This window comes from Motacilla alba, chromosome 2 (genome assembly GCF_015832195.1).
Source record: "Motacilla alba alba isolate MOTALB_02 chromosome 2, Motacilla_alba_V1.0_pri, whole genome shotgun sequence".
In the NCBI taxonomy this organism is placed as follows: domain Eukaryota; kingdom Metazoa; phylum Chordata; class Aves; order Passeriformes; family Motacillidae; genus Motacilla; species Motacilla alba.
In genome coordinates this window covers 142,837,579-142,858,137 of record NC_052017.1, presented here as the reverse complement: position 1 = coordinate 142,858,137, position 20,559 = coordinate 142,837,579, and the positions used below count along the sequence as shown (strand labels likewise).

General features: G+C 38.2%; 1 protein-coding gene across 2 annotated transcripts in view; it reads left to right on the top strand.

Moving 5' to 3' along the window:
* Positions 1 to 20,559, top strand: part of ADCY8 (adenylate cyclase 8) — a 116,889-nt gene that overhangs the window by 92,937 nt on the left and 3,393 nt on the right. For both annotated transcript variants that reach the window (XM_038127809.1, XM_038127810.1), the window contains 6 exons: positions 1,001 to 1,090; positions 2,440 to 2,612; positions 5,428 to 5,509; positions 9,960 to 10,118; positions 13,816 to 13,962; positions 19,527 to 19,619. In XM_038127809.1, the coding sequence (XP_037983737.1) occupies positions 1,001 to 1,090; positions 2,440 to 2,612; positions 5,428 to 5,509; positions 9,960 to 10,118; positions 13,816 to 13,962; positions 19,527 to 19,619 (744 nt within the window). The remainder of the gene's footprint in view (positions 1 to 1,000; positions 1,091 to 2,439; positions 2,613 to 5,427; positions 5,510 to 9,959; positions 10,119 to 13,815; positions 13,963 to 19,526; positions 19,620 to 20,559) is intronic.

Below are 20,559 nucleotides of genomic sequence, written 5' to 3'. Positions count from 1 at the left end.
CATTAATTGCCTGGTGTCACGGAAGAGTGCACAGCCAGCCAGGTAAAACTCCTGCACTGCAGAGATGGCAGAGTGGCTAAAATAACAAACAAAAAAGTGCCAAGTTCAAAATTAATTGGAATTCAATTATAAGACATTGGGCGTCATTAAATAAATTCTTTAACTATTGGGTAAAAAAGACCTTTAACAAACTTGTACACCCCAGGTTGATGACATGACCAATTCTAATCATCCAGAGTTAATAAATATATATGACAGGAGACTCCCTCTGCTTTAAGTGTCAAAGCATAAATCAATTAAAGATTTTTTCCTTTATTTTAAGATCATAATGCATTCCAACTCTGCAATGCTGGTTTCTTTGGATCTAATGCTCTTGGTTGGAAATACCATTAAAATCAGTGCAGGTCATAACAACAAAAAGCAATATTACATTATCATAACCATAGTTTCATGAGTGAATTTTTATTCCCTTCCATTCTAAGCATCACAATTGCTGTTCTGGGACCACATCATGTTTTGGTACAACCAGGTCTGTGTGATACCATGAAAATGAAGACTGGATGTCTCATATCCAAAAGAATAACACTATCCATAGCAGATGAAAACAGCTTGCAGAAAGGGCACACATTCAATCTGATTTTATGCTCCCAATTAAATAATTTTCTCTATAGTTTATAGCAAAGTCTAAACACTTTGAGACATCATTCTGAAGAGTCCAATGTGAGTCCTCCGGAAGTCCCAGAGGAGCTCATCTTTCCACTCTGGAAAGAGAGCATAGGGAGACTACTCAGATGCTGAATATCTGCAGCACAAATAGCTTTTCCGTTTCACCTCCACAGCATGTCTTCTTACTGTCCATTTATTCAGCCCTTGGTGCCAGGTGGGGAGCTGGCATGCAGAGCAGTAGGTCAGCCAGTCCCAGCCCTGAACCCAGACAGGCAGACAAGCAATCAGTCACCAGTGCACAATATAGCCCTGATTTTGTTTTATTTCTTCACAGCTGTGGTGTGATTTTGACAAACCAATAGCCCTGAAGAACCAGACGTTCAATTCCTCTGCCTCTTTTACGGACATCTGTTCCTGTCCTGAGGTATTGCTGAGGGTACTTTTGAATCTGAGGTGTGGATCCACAAAGGTCATATGGCAACCACTACCTTGTGGTGGAGTCAAGGGCTCAACACTGTGAAGAAGGGAATATTTCTGTATGTTGACAGAAAAAGCAGAGGCTGGCTACAGAAGGAATTAACCTCAAAATCTAATGGGGCATTACAAATAAAATTTAACCTTTGAACATTGTGCTGAACCTTTATGCTGGCAACACACCCAGCAATGATTTAATGAACCTAGTGCAATAAAACACACTACCTAATTCATATAAATGTAATGGAAAGCAAAACTTCTTCCATGACAAAGAGAGTAGTTAGACTGCTATGCTGATTTTAAGATTGGTTTTGGAGGAAAAAAAATAAAGAAACCCTCCCTAAGATGAGCAAGCAGGCAACAAAATCAATGTGTTGGTCATGTGTAGATAAGAGAAGTATGTTGCTTAGAAAGTCATATGGCAGTGTCATGATACTGCCAGCAGTAAGCTTTAAACAGCAGGGATGCAGACTTTCCTACAGAGAAACTGTACTAAAGAAAAGCTGTACCCAGAAAAATGAATACGATCACACAGCTCCTAAAGCTGTGTGATTTGAGTTAATTTAAACTGCATTTGGACTGTGGGTGTTGATGTTGCTATTTTAAGTCTGAACAGTTCATGACCATGATTGTCTCTCTCTATCCAGTATCAGCTGCATGGATTGCATTTGGCAGATGACTAATCATTGAGAAAAATGAGACAATGAAAAGATTAAAAAATAAGATATGAATAAAACTTCCAGGCATCACATTTTAAGATAGTAATGTAACCAAGCTAGACCTACAATAATAAAAATTTTTTTAAAAAAAGTAAAAAAACAGGGGTAAATATGTGGCTTTATCCTCTCTCCAGTAGCATGGGAAGAATTTAAGTAGAAATATGACTCTCCCATCTCCCATACAAAAAAGTACTTTGTGGGTCTTGTGGAAATTTAGACTCCAAAGGAATATAAATTGTTTTCTCCCAGTAGACTTTTCACTAGCAAACTACTGCATGCAGCATCTCTCCCTTTGCTCTTTTAATTATAGAGGATGCTGTTTCACTTATAATGCAATGAAAATGCTATAAAGGCACAGAAAATGATCTCTGCTGGCATGGTGATATCATGAAAAATAGAGATTTTTTTTATTTCACTTCTATTTTAGCAAAACACTTATTTTTGAAGTGCCCTGGGCCCTAAAAGGGCTTAGCTGAGCACTGAAATCCAAAATAATCTTCCCATATTTCTGGTTACTTGATTGTTTACATGGATGTTTGTCTCTGATGCCCAGAATTAACCAGTGCTGTTTTCTGTTCAGTATTTTGTCTTCACTGGTGTGCTGGCAATGGTGACTTGTGCAGTCTTTCTTCGTCTCAACTCTGTCCTGAAGCTGGCAGTACTTCTCATCATGATCGCCATCTACTCTCTGCTGACTGAGACCATTTATGCTTCCCTTTTTCTGCAATATGACAACTTTCACCACAATGGAGAGTAAGTGTTCACAGCCCCCTCCAGGAACTGCTTTTCCTTAAGGTGGTGGTTCAAGTCTTGCCAGAGTATGGGTGTATTGGATAGCACCATAATTAAATGTGGAGTGATGGTTGCAACAGGCAATGACAAATTCAAAATGATTCATAATGTGTTTATTTCTCAAGCCTTTTTATTAAAATGCTCATTTCATGAGGGCATTTAAATATTGATAAGGGCTTGTCTTTTATGTCTTCTATAGTCTATCGATGCCAACTAAAAATATACATTGCAATGCACACTCCTTGGTCATTTCTATTCTTGAAAGCCCCAGAGATACCAATTGAAAAATTCCCCTCAGTTTAAGAAAACAGGATTGAACAATTGATTTTTTTAGAATAAAATCCAAGCAAATAATGTGCACTTGTGAAAGATATAAGGAACACAGGCATGATCCTGTTTTGTAGGAGAGTGCTTGAAGGACATGCTCCTCCTCCTTCTCCTCCCAGGTTTCTTTTCCAGGAAAAGGAACTGAAGACAGCAGAAGAACCACAATGATTTGCAGAGTCAGAGATGCAATTAGTGTTGCAATAACTAAATCTAGAGCAGCAGTAAGTTAAATCATTCAGAAAAACACTTCTTCAGTCTTTGATACTTGACCAGGGTAGTATTGCAGTTGTTTGTGCTTGTAAATGCAGATTAAGATGCCTAAAGTGAGAGAAAAGCAGGGATTTGCAGTACAATTAATTCTCCCAACAGCTGAGTCCTTACGCATAACAAGGCTCTGCAAGCATAGCTTTCCTTACTTGCTTCCTACAGTAACAGGGTACCAGAGATTTGGGCTGAAATTCCTTTTTCTAATGCTAGTTATCATCGTACAGATAATCATATATCCAGAACAGACCCCAGCAGATCTGACTAACAGCAGTAAGCAATACTTTGGCTAAGCAACTAGAAGTAGAAATCATGATAATTGTTCCTAACCAGGCATGGCAAAGAATCCCTTTCATGAGAAAATCTTGAAGAATTCAGAGCAGCCTCTATTCCCTGTCAATAAAACTCTCTAATGACTCTTATCACAGAAGAGTGAGAAAGAGGCAGGAGTATTCCCTGAGTAGCCAACAGCCCAAGACATGGGGAAATCAGTTGAGATGCTCCACTTTCAAAACAAGGATATGAACTGAAGCTCTGTTATTAGGGAGAATGAAGTTCAAGATTACGTGCCCTAATTTTTTTTTTTTTTTAGCTATATAAATCATTTGGATTAAAGGGTTTGCAGCTCCTTACAAACCTCATCCAGCTATGGTGGGTAGAGCTACAACACCACAATATGCAATAACAGCTGAGTTGATAATTAAAGCCTTTAAGGCTCTTGCCTTTAGCCAGTGTACAAGGGGTCCTTTTGGAATGTGTTCATTTGGAGGTTGTATTTTGGGCAACTTCAAAATAGGTAACATTTGAATTCCAGCATATTTGCAGAAGACTTCCTGCTTGTTCTTGCTCTGTATTGGTGACTCATCCCACAGCAGCACATTTCCAGCACAGTAAATTCATTAAGACCACAAAGGCAGTTCAGTTACCTCTCTCACTAGAAAGTTTCCTTCTGGTTTAGTTTCAAGTTCTGCTCTTTCTTTCTCTAATTTCTCTATCATAGGAGTCCTCTGACAAATAGCATCCCATACTTTTTTAAAAATTACTATGGAAAACAGATCCAGTATCTGGACTTTGCATTGTTCTTCGATCTCAAGGCAGAGTAAAGTTTGTCCCAAAATCTCATCCAATTTCTGGTCCTCATTTACTCCTTTATTTTTTTTTTCAAAATTTCAAGGTTTTATCACCACATAACAACTTCCTTTTCTCATCTCCCATTAACAAAATAATTGAAAAGTATCCCTGTTCAATTTAATTCCAATTTTTTTTTTCTCTCATTTGCTTTACTGTAAGTTTGGCTCTACCATTTCCCCAACCTCTTTTGTCTGTTCCCTGAGAAACATGTTTTTTTAAAAAACCCTGGCATACAAAGATACTTTCTTCAGTTTATATTAATGTTTCCACATAACCGTAATTTCTCTCAATATTTGGAATCCCCTGTTACTGAATTAACCCATTTTATTTTAAACTTTCTTTGTGCTGCATACACAGCTCCTCAGTGATTTCATACAGCAGATTTCATACAACCAGTACCTGCTTGGCTCATCTTCTCTGCTTCCCTGTGGTCTGCAAGGGCTCCCTTTACCTCCCTTATCACAAGCTTCTCTGGTCTCCTCTTTGTAGCTCAGTAAAACAAGTCCTAGCTTCTATTTGCCATTTTTTTGATCCTTTTTTAATCCATGCTCTAACCCTGTCATCTCCGAACCCTTCTCACGATATGGGGATGTTTCATTTCAGCTCCTGCCTTGGAGTTCATCCTTTATCTCTAGCTTTATTCCTGGGCTTTTACTTTCACTGCCTGGAAGTTTCCTTTTGTCAGCTCCACCTCAACCTTTCCCCCCCACGATGTCATCTCCTGCACCCCACAGGGGCTGTCACCAAGCTCCCAGGAAGAGACTGACTGACACACAGCTTGCATATCACATTTGAAAGTGAAAGCTCATCACCTCCTGTGTACCTCCTGTAGGCTACAATTTAGCTACTTAACATGTGTCTCCAAACAGGGAGCTCTCCAATTACACTCCTGTTCTCTTGAACTAATTACTGCTCAATTAAATTTTCAAATCCAGTGGATTTCTTTTTAATGAACAACAAAAATTACCACTTATGAAATGAAACTTCTGAACAATTACAACACTGACAAATAAATAACTGTATTTTACTTTGTTGATTGTTTGGTTTTTTCCAGCACAGACTTCCTGGGTACAAAGGAGGCATCTTTACTACTGATGGCAATGTTCCTTTTAGCTGTATTTTATCATGGTCAACAGGTAATGCAAACATTTTCTTCAACCTTTCCCTTTGTCCCTCACAATTACAAGATGTGACAACAATTACTTTTAAAATACCACCTGCCTTTTAACCCTCTTGAGCACATAACCTTTCCCAATTTAATAAACCATATGCAGAATCTGATTAACAAAAGCTCATATCTGACACTGTCTAGCATTTTTAAAGAACAGGTGCAATATTCTATCCAGCAATACTAAAATTATATTGCATTTTTGATTTGAAGGAGCAAACAGGACACCGTTATTTTAGACATGTGTGCAGTTCTGGAGGCACCTGACAGCTTCAGTGCACTTAAGTAGGCATAAACCCAAAATATAGAAAGTGAATGAAACCCAATAAATAATGAAACTACTGTGAAATAGCTTATTCTGTTTATAGAGAAAAAACAACAGACTCAAGGAAATTAGGAAAATTTGGGTTAAGCAGCAGTACTTACTCATCTGTGTCATGGACCACTCGCAAGAATCCGTTCACATGGATCTAGATCTTAAACAAGATTTAGGGGCCTCAGAGCTTTAGGATTGACATCCTGAGGAGGAATTAAGAAACTGGGTATTTCAGGAATACATACACAATGCAAGGGAGAGAGAACTATGGCAAATTTAGATTTAAAATAAAAAAAAATGCATTGACGAAAAAAACAGCTAAAGCAGGGTGTTTTCTCCACAGTGTTTCTGGCTCTCAAGCTCTGGATGCCCAACATGCTGAGTTGAGGCAGTTTCTAATCACAAAAAGCAAGGGGCACACTGTTCTGAAGAAAGCACCAACCACAGTTGCCTTCAGACATTGTTGACTTGCCTAAAGATTTTCCTCTCAAGACCATTAGGGTGATAAACTCCAGCATTTCTCAATCCTCCTGGAATCAGGTAGAAAGAGACTAATGATGCTCTGATGAATAAGACAATATTATACACTTTATTACAATAACTTTCTAAGCTGTCCCAGAAGTCAGAGCCTCCATTCCTTCCACATGAGAGCAAAAAGAAGCCAACACCTAAATACTCTATTAATTTTCCTGTTTAGCTTCTTTTTGGGGTAATGGGAATGAGTGAGTAGGGGAAGCAAGGCATGAAATGCGTTCTGCACAAGGCGCAGATTTAAATTTGATGGAAATTAATGAATTGTGACCTGTCTTCATCACGACATAAAGTCCACTTAGGAATAATATGGAACAAATAAGAACTGATCAACTCAAATTTGGGATAAGTCTTATAGTAGTCCCAATGATTATTAACATATGTCAAGGTAAAAATGTCAGGCTTGGGAATCAGCCAAAGTAGTGATAAAAACAACATTAGACAAGTTTAGGTGAAGTACGACTTAGGCTGAAGCCAAGCAACACTCCTCAGGATCCCAATCCTGAGTGTAAATGTCTGTCTTCAACAAAAGCCTGATCTGAGATGTTTAAGAGTGTTTTCCAGCCCAGAGGCCTGTAAGCAGAGCACAAGTTATTTTCCATTTTATTGACCTTTCTGGTTCCATAAAGCAGGATGGCTACACTAGAACTACCCTTTGAAATGGTCCCTGAGATGTGCTAAGTTCTGCATGTTCTCACTAATGATTCATAAGGCCAGTCTATCAATTTAACAGCATCCAAGGGCAGAGTCCAGGAACATTTCATTGAATTGTTTAATTTTTATTATAGAGTTAACATTTCTGCATAGTTGTCAGCTTAATATATATAAAAGTTCTATTCAAACCACATTAAAAAAAAACCCAAAAAACAAAAAAAACCAAAACTCTTCTGAAGTGTGAATTGGGGAGCACATTAAGTCCAATAAAGCTGTCCTTCAGCACGTCTTCCCATCTCACAAGCTGGAAAAGTTATTTGAAGTAGAATAGCTTAAAACTTGTCTTATTCTAGATTGATTTACTGAAAAAGATTATTTTTGTAAGATAATATTTATGGATGATCAATTTTTGAATAATTAACTATTTTTTATCCATTGTGATTTAAAATTAATGCCATATTTGGCACCCAAAGTTTAGAATTACATTTGAGAAAAGGGTGTGTGGTACCATCTGATTGGGTTTAATTTAATTGCATGTGACAATTGTCTGCAGAGTGGTTGCAGAGTGCAGCATGCAGAGGACATAAAGTTAGGATTTCTGTGTAATACATCTGTTTTTTCTTCACTAGCTATTGCAATTAGAGGTGTTTCTTAAAGGTACATATCAGGGCAGGAAAATATGGACACTTTAGGATTTAAAGCCAGGAATATTTCTTCAGAAAATCAAACCACAAACTTTAAACTAAACCCTACAATTCTTTTAGTTTTAGCAAATATAAGAACTTAGTAAAACATCTTCTTAATATTTTCTATTTTCAAATCTCATATCACTCCTTTTTTTCTGAGCTGACAGTGTCATTTTGGTAGTCCACTCATGATGAAAGAAAAGTATTTCATGTTAAAATGGGATCATAAATAACCAGAATGATGTTATCTAAAATGTAAAGATTAGCTGCTGCTATTCTGAGCTAGGCTTAGAGATGTGACATTTGCCTGCGGAGCAGCATAAAAAAATCAGCTCTGAATAACTACCACAGTTTTTTGCCAAGCTCTTATTGTAGTAGCATTAAATATCTTGAAGCATCAAAGAACTCAAAATCCAGCAGCAGCTCCTATTTGAAGTCAATCTTTGAAATACCTTTAGAACTCCTTGAAAACTTACAGATAATTTTTTCTTCCCAGTTAGTTGGTAGAGATAAAAATCAATTATCTGGTATGGGCTCTGTCTTCTAGCATAAAAGAAAGGCAAAGGAAACTGGAAAAGGTTGAAAAATGTGCTTAAAATACTCTTTCCTGACAGTCTTTTTTTGTTGCCATTAATTTGGGGGATTAATGGTCACAAGACAGAAGATCAACATATCAGTAGAAGAAAGTTTGTTTATAAAGCTGGCTACAGCAGCCAGAGGGCAAGTAAGTCACTGCCAAGTTGCTACAGGCTTTGGAACTTTACATCAAGCCACCTTCACTTTTAGCTTTTAGGAAGGAAAGCTCCCTAGAGTACAGCCAACATATAAGGTCCCTTGCAAAGTGCTTTGCTTTTTTTCTCCTGAAGAGTTTGCCATTCCTGACTGCTGCTGACTAAAACTGTGACTAAGATGAGTCACTAAACAATGCCTGAACCCCCTCTTAGTCATTCCCACCCACTGCAGGCTGCTCCTTTATTTTAGTTTGGTATATGAATTGTATTTCAAAAGAATTCCTCTATCCCAGCACCTTCTGATGTCTTTCAAAATTGTAAAATTTATCTATTTGCTGGCACAATACCAGGGTCTTCTTTGCTGGGTGTTATTATCTCTGGTTGGAGCATCTCAGACATTACAAATAAATGTTCTCTTTCAGTTTACTAACTATATATATAGATATATATCCACATATATTTCCACAATTTTCAGTAATGCTGTAGCTTAATAAGTCACCCCTTGTGCAAGCTATAATATCAGCTGCCTTGAAAGCTGCTTAAAACTCTGCTTCAGTGTGATGCACACAAAATCTCTGGCAGTGTTGGGTTTGTCCATGTGCTGACACACATGTGCCTCTCAGGCACGTGACACGAGGCTTCAACATGTTCCCTGCTTCCACTAACAGAAAGTTGTCATTCATATTTAAATGAGTAAGAATTTTTTTATATATATATATATATACATCAACAATGTATACATATGTATGCATGTCTAAGCTCTGCTGTGCACAGCTTTTGTTCTGCACACACACTGCACTGGAAATAATTTCATTTCAGTTTTTAGCTGTGGGTATCAGGCAGTGAGACTGTGCATGGCTAAACTCTGATTGCAGACTCTGATCCCACAATACAGGCAGAGAGTATTGGAGGGGATGACAAATAGCATGTTTTCTGTTATTTTTATAAGATTAAAGTTGCAAATAACTGTGTGTCTCAACAGTATAACTATATCATTTTTGTGCCACAGATTTGGACATTCTCTTTGGGCTGTTATACAGAGTTTTGCTGAAAGATATTCATTCTCAAGAAGGACATCCTTGCCAAGAATTTAGAGTTAGCCTTGTGCTAATTTCCTCATTTAAATTGAAAACACTTCTGGAAAGGGGAACATATTTATTTCATATCAACACCTGCCAATACCTTACCTCCTGCCAGACTCCATTATCTAAATAATAAAGATATGCTTAAAGGGGAAATAATTTGGTGACAGTTTACATCCACTGACCATAGCAATAATATGACAAATATTATTTTGCTCAAGATTACTCTGAGAGTCTCACTGTACATAAGGCAAAGAAATAATCTCTTTTTCTGGCAAGAAAATCAAATTGTTCCCAAGATCTTCAGCAGCACTGAAGGTGGTTACATGGCAGGAGCAGCCTGCCAGGATGGCAATACAATCTCTACTCTTATCTTGTCAGGTTTTATTTTTGCCTCTTTTTCTTTCTGAAACTGCAGCTTGAATACACAGCAAGGCTGGATTTTCTGTGGCGTGTTCAAGCAAAAGAAGAAATCAATGAAATGAAGGAGCTGAGGGAGCACAATGAAAACATGCTACGGAATATTTTACCCAGTCACGTTGCCCGACACTTCCTGGAGAAGGATCGGGATAATGAAGTATGTGTCAATTTTCTGATATTTTTGGCTAATTAGTAAAAGAAAAGTAGGTCTGGTAGGAAACACTTGAAACTTGTTTCTCTACAGGATTCATTGTACAAACACTGCCAATAGCTAGTGTCTGATCATTGAAAAATAATGGAAAAATTGAAAAATAGTAATGTTTTGAAGTAAAGGTTCTAGGACCACACCTGGAGTTATTTTTCCATGTTTTGAACCCACCAGTAGAAAACATGAGGGCCACACATAGAGAAATTCTAGCAATAATTCATTAAGGTGGTTATGAGATTGGGGGACATAACATGTGAGGAGAGGCTGAAACACCTGAGATCATACAACTTTAAGAAGAAAAGACTGAAAGAGCATCTCATTGTTGCCTTCAAGTACCTAATGAGTGTTTATAAAGAAAACATTATTAAGAGCCTGGAACGTCTCTCTTATGAGGAGAGACTTGGGAAGAGAAGACTGAGAAGGGATCTCATTAATGCATTTAAATGTCTCCAAGGCAGGTAACAAGAGGAAGGTGCCAGGCTCTTTTCAGTGGTGCCCAGGGACAGGACAAGGATCAATGGCAATAAATTAAAATACAAGATGTTCCACCTCAACATGAGGAAGAGCTGCTTTACACAGAGGGTGGCAGGCCCCTGGAGGAGGCTGCTCACAGAGGTCACAGAGTCACCCTCCCTGGAGAAATTCCAAACCCACCTGGATGCATTCCTGTGTAACCTGCTCTAGGTGACCCTGCCTAGGCAGGGGGGTTGGCCTGGATGACCTCCAGAGGTCCCTTCCAACCCCAGAAATTCTGTGATTCAGTGGTTTTGTGAGTCTGTGAAGGCAGAGCAGGGCTCAACCCCCAAATCAAAAGGGCTGTGAAAGACTTGATCTAATTGGTCCTGCTTTGAAAGCAAATTGTACTAAATGAGATTCAGAAGTCTGTTTCAATCCATGAGTCTATGAAAATTTGAGTATTTGAGTCCATGAAAATTTACTATTCATAAAAAAGATGCGTGAATTTAACAGAATGTCTGTGCAAGTTTATTATAGCCCAGTGTTGCAAAAGTATTACTAGAGCCCTGACAGTGACTATGGAAGGAACAAGCTGCAACAGACCTGAGGCTCTCATATCTGCAGACACAAGAGAACATTTTTGCCATTTCATATTGCCTCTGAATTGCCTGTTTGTGGCAGATAATAAAACACCCATTTCAGCGACAGTTTGTGGCTATGTTCCTAAAAAGTGTTTGCAGTACACAAAGAAAAGCATGATAATGGAGTCTCTGAATATTCCTAAAATGAAGTTTGAAGATTGATAAAGGAAATTCCAGAATTTTTTTCTGAAAGCAGCAGTAAGTCACTTACTCCTCATTTGAAACAAAGTAAATGCATATTATAATATTACATATTTTTAAGGTACTGTATGATGAAATTGGATTTTTTTCATGCAATGTTGGAATTATCTTTCATAATGGGAAGGAATGTTGCAAGATTCACCTTGCCAGCACTGACATATCTACTGATCATGCAGGAAAAAGGAATTAAGGCTACCATTTTCTGTTGTACATTTTGGAAATGGATCTAGGCAGACTAATTAGACTGCACAATGAGGAATTGTTGTGTTCTGATTTCAAGTATCACCCAGGGAAGGATGACACAGTGAGAAGCTACAAGAAAAGGCACTTTAGAAATCACTCTTGAGAAATTTTAAACTCTGCGGGTATGAAAGTGCCACAGGAACCCTGCCATGCCCATGAGAAAATGCGAGTGTGAGAGCAACCAGGTTCAAACGTTTCATTGCAAATGGAGCAGACCTTGATACCAGCCAACAGTGTCTTCTGGCATATCTGCATTATGGGTTTTCAGGGAATAAGTTTCCCATCTTACACTTTCATTCACGTATGGTCACATGCATAATAATCTTCAGAAGCAAGCAGATGCCCCATGGATCACTGCTGATGCTTCAATAATTTGCCACTGAATTAAATTCCACCACCCCTGCTTTTTGTAAGGCAATTTCCAGAGTAACTATACTTGGGGATGATTTATGCGTGAGCTGGCAGACAGAAAAATCTACCAGATTTCAGTGCAATCAATCCTGCAGTTCATGTCTGGCCATTAAGTTAATTTCCCTGCTCTCAAAAAAGTGAATTCCCAAATATGTACTGTAGTGATTTCTTATGGATGTTTTATTTCTGTCTTTATGCTTCTCACTGAAAAATAGAAAAATGGAGCAACTGAAGGTCCAGGCAGTTGTTTTCTATCTTCATGATCCAAGGCATGAGTATGGCCGAGTGTATTTGTGCTTCTCCTAGCACACATTGTCAGATCTTTCATAAGCATCCATGAATTGATTCTATACCCACAAAAGGGAAAAAGAGTGTTCTTAGAATACGGCTTCCATGACCCTGAAGGTGCTCTTCAGTGAAAGAAAGGGTAAGGGCAGGAAGGGAATCAATCATGTTTTCTCAATCAAGGCTTTGCCATGGCTTTGGAAACTAGAAGAATTTCCCTGTGTTTAAGACACATTGTAAAAGAGCCTGGATAAGCAGAAGCATTAGACGCAAATCAAAGAGCAGAGCAGAGGTGCAGGATGCTTTTCTAGGGAGAAGCAGGATGAAGAAAGAAGGGCCTGAATTGTTCATGTCAAGTGTAAGGCAATCAGCAGCAAACCTTTTTATCATGAAACCAAAGCATCTACATTTCTTAAAGCCACTAACAAAAACTTTGAGAAAAAAGTACTTCAGGTCATAACGACATAAGAAAAGTTCATAAACAGAAATGGAAGTGCCCACCATTACCTAGAACTACAGAAGTTGAAGCCAGGAAAAAAAACATCAAAGAAAAATAAATATGATGGTGGTATATTATCTGCAAGAAAAGCATACCAGGAGTTGTGGTAGCAATCCCTGGAATCTTTAAAGTTGAAATTAGTTTTTTTCCTAAAAATTAGCTTTAGTTCAGACAAGAACTGTCTACATTTTCACATATGTAATGACACAAGCCCCTTCATAAATAAATCTGCCATTCAGTACCAGAGTGAATTATATGAATAATATAAGTGGAAGCTTATTCCAAGGCATAATTTATCCTAATAGCCTTCTGTGACTGATCCCTTATAAGCTACTCTCTGTCCTCCCCAGTAACTCTATTACTACTCCTACTTCTGTTTCTCCCTCCTTTTGAACCCTAAGAGCAGGAACATCTCCCAGAGCCAGGCAACCAAAGAGCTCCACAGCCACCTTAGGAGAACCAGAGTTTACCAGAGAGCAAAGTTTTCCTGAAAACTTGTGAATAAACAAACTTGTAAAGAGCTGCAGTAGTGTGAAGTACAAATTATCCACCAGAAAATGTGACAACTGATATTTGTACTTGACAATGAATCCTTCATGTATTCAAGTCATTCATCATGTAAATGAAAAGCAAAATTTCTATTTCATTTTTGCTGGTGTCGCTCCTTCACCTGAGAAGCAGAAAGAGCAGGCATTCAAAGAAAGGGAAAACCCTGCATATAATCTGCAATAAAAGCATTAAGAGCTCTCAGCCTCCTCCTGTTGCACCTAGCTAACCCTTAAAATACTCACGTTAACATCAGATGTTAAGGTATTATGCATGGAAAAATTAAGAAAGCTATTTTAATTGCTGCCAATTACATTTTCTCCATTCAGTTAACACTTTATTTTCCTCATTGTTTTTTTTTCAGGAATTATACTCTCAGTCCTATGATGCTGTTGGTGTGATGTTTGCTTCTATTCCTGGATTTGCTGACTTTTATTCCCAGACTGAGATGAATAACCAAGGAGTGGAATGTCTGCGCTTACTGAATGAAATCATTGCAGACTTTGATGAGGTAATGCCAGCTACTAGAGTATTTGACAGTGTTTAAACTACGAGTTACAAATGGCAAATATATCATCCTAAATTATCGAATTTGGTAATTATTTTACTTCCAATAGTTCTCTGGGGTTTTTTGCTCATATTGCAAATGCCTGGTTTGCTTTTTTGTCCTTCATCCTGACAAACATTGTTTTGAATGATCTAAGGAGATAGAGACTGAAAGCAATACTCAAGTATAAACATCCATAAAAGCACAAATCTGCACCAGAGTATCTGAAAGTAGAAAATACTTCAGTTCTATAGAAGAAAGAAGTATGAACATATCTGCAACTGTTCTGAAAAATAGTGGTCTATTTTTCTAGTACCAACAGGTAAAGGTGTTGCTTTAAAGGTGTTGCTTGAATGGATTCAATGAATATTAAAGGGTAGGATAGTGTCCAGTTAAATGTGAAGCACACAGCTCAAAAGCAAATGTTAGGCAGAAAATGAAATCTGGTGGTGACATATTAACTGAGACGACTTGTCTAGTTAGGATTTTTACGGAGAGATAAATGAAGTTCAGCTGCTTGTTTCACTGAAGAATTCAGAGGTGAAGGGATTTTTTTTTTTTTTAATGGAAAGGACACAGAAAGGAAATATAAAGTATTTAGGTATTCTGTCCAGTTAATTTCAGAAAAGGAGCTGAGGAGGGGACAAGATAAAAAGGAGGAGATAAGTCAAATCCCCAGTGTAGCTCTTGCTAGGTGAAAGCAAAGAAAACATGGTAATTGAAGAGGAAGTCAGGATAAATTTGCATACTCTGCAAAGTAGTTTGTAAGGAAGCTTATACAGGTGGGATCACATCCTGCAATGAGCCCAAGAGGAATTAAGAAAGGAGACAAAGCATAGGCCAATGAAGAGCTTTAAAAAATTTCAAAACCGGGAAGGATGAAAAAATACTGCCAAAATTACCTAGCACAGAGAATGTTAACCTCTATACTGCAGGCAGTTTTCAGGAGTGTGTAGCCCTCCTGAGATCCCTGAGTGGTAAAAATAGAATTGGAACCACCTCTACCTAGCAACAAGACTGGATCTATGCTCCAGATTGCAATGGTCCAGAAAGAAAAGGGAAGGAGAAAATCTGGTATCATGTGACTTTCATCCTGGGCACCTGCATGGGGAATGAGTGGTTTCTCATAAAGATTGTACCAAGGCTGAGATTACTGACCTGAAATTGAGAGTTTATCCATATAATTGGTGACACAACAAAATTATGAGCGGGAAATAGAAGAATTCACCAAGAACACTTCCCTGTGCATTTTAACTGAGAACAAAATCTCTTCCTCACAAGAAGAACTCTGTCACCTGCTAAGCTCCTGCACTGCATTCCCCATGGATATAAATGCCTGCTTCTTACCTCCAGGATCTAGCACAACTGTCAGCATGCTCCTTGATTAATAGTTTTGTTTTTATTTCCAGATCTGATTAAAATGATTACCACTCAAATTAATTCATAGCAATCGTCTTCACATTAAGATATTTTGTCATGCGCATTCATGTAATCTTCACAACAAAATTCCTTTGCTGCCGTGGCAATTACTGAAGACAAGGTTTTAATCAAAACCCTAACACAATATTACTTTCAGGCCCCTAACACCTGCTCTGTAATTAATAAAGGACCTAATTAGAGACTGTATTATGTCCCAGACATGTTAGTTGAAGAATAGATATGTTCTTGGTAGAGGTAGCAAATGAAATTATGGGATCCCCTGCTGATTGCTAACCTACTTGCAGCACGGTTGTGTCATTAGTTTACTCTGTCTAAACAATCTGAAAGGTGATATGCCAGACAGAACAACTGAAAGAAGTAACCTTATCCATGGAAAAGGAACCACAAATCATTCCAGGTGCAATGTTAGAGGGCTAGCAATGTTTCCATGAAACTGTTGACTGACACTATACAATGTCACAATTCCTTCTTTTTTTCACTCTGCTCTTTGCCAAGACTGCCTCCTGTTCCAATAGAACCCCAGGAGGAAAATGCAGATGTGCACCTTGAGAGCAGAACAGCTCTGATATCCAAGGGGAAACTCCACAAGTGAACACCTCTGGAGACATACCCTGATGTAGAAATCTTAGCAAGGAGTGTAAGACATAGGCACCTGATGCCATTTGATACATCCTAGGTGATTTGGGACACCCACAGGGGATTGTCAGTTCCCACAGTGCATTGCCAGAAAACTCAAGTTCTGGAGCAGGCCACTGGAGGTGTTCAAGGCAAGAGTACACTAGATCACACTGGACATATATGTTTAGACAACTGAATTGAGTTTCTAAGCTCAGATCACATTTTACACTGTGAACTGCCTCTTTTCCTTACAGAGATAATAATATTAGAGATGATCTGTCTACATGGCCAAAATGATGCTTCTGAATGGAAGACATGGTAAAAATACAAATTTATGTGGTTTGGAAAATGTGATAGACACACAAGAAAGAAATCTGGAATATGTCTTCTTTTTAGAGGGTTTTCCTTGTTAATGCAACACAGCAAGGTTACAGTCTGGATCTGTTTATTCGCTTTCCACATAATAGATCTATGTTAGGGAGACAAAGCCAGTTAGAAAAAAAATAGTAAAAAATAGTGAATGTTGGAACAGAACCTGTCACTGACAACTACAGGGGGTAGGTACCCACAGAGGAGTCAGGCTGTGACTGGGTTTTTCTTAGGGAGCGGGAGAATGTGGTCCAGAAGGGAATTTTGCAGAATAGGTGGTTGACTGTTGTCAAAATACAGCCTTCACTCAGTTTTATTTTTCTCTTGTGGTTCACAAATTTTTTGACTCCCAAATTATCCAGTCTTCCTGCCAGCTGAGGCAGAACAGGAGGTGCTAGTTTCTGGCCTGGCAAAAAGAAACAAATATGGACATTGAAAACCTACCTTTTATAATTACTTTCTTTTTATACTTTTTATATGCCTGCAGCTCTAAGACACATACAGGGCTAAATTCCCTTTTTTAGAGACATTAGACCAAAAAATTAGCATTATAACATTGCTGCAGATATTATGAGCCTTGAAGGAATTTTTTTTAATGTACTATTCTTTCTAGGCTATTTAATCTGTCATTTATGTATGTTAATGTTACAGTTGGGCTTTGTGTATTCAGAGGAGCTTTCTTGTTCACAGATTCTTTTCTTTTCTTGTATTTTATTTATCCTGCAGTGATTTACATAGTGTATATCACGACAGATATATATTATGTTGCCACAAGCAGAGGTTTCAACAGAAAAGTGGATCCTGCTTTCAGATTCTTTGGTTACTTTGCAGTTGTGTGCTATGTCCTGCAATATTCTTTTTCTTGTACAATTTTGTACATGTGACCTCAGGGTCTGACCTCCACACAACCTTGGCTGTACATGAATTGCAGCACCAAGCCATTAGTTTCTTTTTGGATACAGACCACATTCTAGTGTTTGAAAATGTGTCCCTGGACTATCATGTTAAATTAGCAACCTATTTAAAATGTTTTTACAAATGGCAGCTGATTTAGGACTGAGTTGGAATATCTTCCCCAATATCAAAATCCATCATCTTGTCATACCGTGAAGAAAGTACTTAGTAAATAGACCATTATTTGAAGAAGGAAAGAATCTATTGAACAGACCATATAAAGCAGGGGAAAAAGAAGCAAACAGAAGATTTGGAAACAATAATGAATGAGGAAAAAACCCATAACTTGGGATAATTTTTTCTAAATTGCATCACAGCCAATGTTTTTTTCTTTCCTAAAAAGGGTAATTTTAGATATTTTTTATACATTTTAAATTAGTGCACTATTTGCTGTTGCTTCCAGCAACCATCTGGAAATGAAAATATGGACTGTTTTGAAGCAAGACCATTTTCTCCCCTTGCTCAAACACATGGTGTTCTCAGACTGCTCACAGAGGCAGAGCTACAAGAAACAATCTTTTTCTTTAAGAGAGCAGTTGGAAGAGCTGCCCTTGTAAGCAGGAAAGGTACACAATGGCCTGTTCTGGCAGTTTGAAGAAAAATGAGAAGCAGGTCAAGTCTTTGGACTTTCCTGGCTTGGACAGAAGCCATTAACCATATGGCTTTGTATTCCCTACGTGGAATGCTGTGCAGCCTCCCTTTAGGGACAGATGGTGCCATATCTGCACACCAACAGCAAAGCTCCCGAGGCCCCGGCGCTCCAGCTGGGGTTACTTCAGTGGCAGGGGATATTTCATGTTATGCCTTTGGTATGTTTCTCCTTTTGAATGAAATAATGGCTTTAGTGGACAGGAAATTCCAACCCACAAGATGGGAAAAAGAATACAGAGTGTAGAGAAAAAAAAGGGGAAAAATATTTTGTTATATTTTTGCCTGACCACAAAACTACTTTTTTCCACTTAAACTCTAAGTAAATAGAGCCTTTAGAATTGAAAGTTTGAAACTCCTTTTCTTGGTGAAGTGCTTTTTTTTCCTCCCATGACTTCGTAACCATACTGATCCCCAAATTTATTAGATACCATAAAGCTTATCACAAAGTTTCACAGGGTACTTGGCATTAACACCAGTGACAAACATTTTCCTGTGATGAGGTGATTAATGCCCATATCCCACACTCTGTAATCACATCCTGAACTTTGCTAAGGTCTTTCAAGGAATATAAAGGTCTGGCTTCTATTTCATGAGAAGTCTTAAGTTAAACCATAAATATGGACTTGGAATAGGGACCAAACTTTAACTCCCATTTCATTCAGTGCTCGGTTTCACTCCCATTTCAATCACTCAGCTGAATTGTTTCTTCCTCTTCCAGATTCTCAATCTAGCAAGTTCTTTTTAACACCCATAGCTATAGCAAATCCCAAATACATACAAGGATTTACCATTTCCCATTGGTTCTTGGAATTTTTGTTAGAAGGGGAAAATACATAAATGTATAGATCGAATGATCCAGTGGACATGCTGGTGTCCAGTCTGACCCTAAGTAAGGGAAAGCAACGGGATATAAGAGGACTTGGTGTCCTACATGATTTCTTTGGAGGCTTCTACCTCCATCCATTGACTGTGTAGAGAATTATTTGGATTAGAAGATCATCTCATTCCAAACCCCCTTCCATGGTCAGGGACACCTTCCACTCGGCCAGGTTGCTCAGAGCCCCAACCAGCCTGGTCTTGAATATTGCTCTCATCACCATAATTGTTGCTGTAGCAGCACTTACTTTGCAAACTGAGTTCCTCCAGTACAGTTTTAGGAACACCTTTAGGTGATCAAGTCTTCTATTCACACATACAGACACAGAGAGTTTGTCTTCACTAGGATTCAGAGATTATACATCAGGAAATGCAGGACTTGGATGCATTTCTCTTGGGCTGGAGTATGCATGTTTTATATTAGCCATTGTGGAATTTACCAAACAGCACTCGGTGAGTAGATGATGTTCCAGAGTTCCAGATCAGTGTTCCCCAGGACCCAGAATAAATTGTGTGCCATGAAGGACTGGAAAGTGTAAAGATGCATTCTCACATCTCTAGAAGCACTTTGTGTCAGGAATTACAGAAGTAACAGTATTTTTCTTTTATATATATATTAGCTACTAGGTGAAGAGAGATTTCAAGATATTGAAAAAATTAAAACAATTGGCAGCACATACATGGCCGTGTCAGGATTGTCACCTGAAAAACAGGTAAGAGGATAATTTTCTTTAAGAAGCAAAGCTTGTGATTATTTTGATCATTCATATTCAAAAATATAAGTGTTATCTTTATGTTGTTCATAAAACTTGTTTTGCTAAAATAAAATAGACATTTGGGGCTTCTGGCAGACAGCAGTTGCACTTCTTGATGAATTGAAATGCCATCTTGTGCTTGGAACAAGAACCATATGGATTCTTTCCTCAAATTTAGGCTTATAGGAGAAAAAAACTTTCTTTCAGTCACACCAATGTGAATCTAGATAAGGTCTATCTATATCTTCAGACATACTCTAAAGCCACCTCAGTAACTCAGACAGGAGCCTGACTGACAGCCTCAAATAATTGATGAAGAGAGAGGATCTATTAACTGGCAGCATACTTTTGCAAGTGTAACTGTACTCATGCCGCATTTATACTTTTTTTGATACAGCATGTCTACAGACAGCATGATAACTATGCATCAAAAAGAAAGTAGGTCATTGGTTCAACTGAAGAACAAGCAAACCAAGCTGAGGGGATAAATAGTCACAGAGGACACATGCACAGTCACAGCCATAAATCTCACATAAATCAGATGAGAGAAATCCATTCATAATTCCACCCAAGAATTTGCCTGGAAACAAATTGGATAAGGCTCTAAAATATATCCAGTGAGAAGTCATCTGTTGCTGAAATCTGTTTTTTTGGCAACTGGTGCCAGTCCCCAGGAAGAGCAGCACAAAAGGGGTGCAATGCCCCTGGTCAGTCACAGGCTGGGAATCAGATTTGCCCACATTGATCACAACTTCTGAAAAGCAGCAGCCAGATTATAATGAGCTTTATAAACTAGAAAATGTTAAGAATGCATTATAAAACTCGTGGAGTGTAACTAGCTGAGCATCTCCCACCTACAGAGTAACAAGTGATGCTGACAGCTAGAAATCCATAAAAC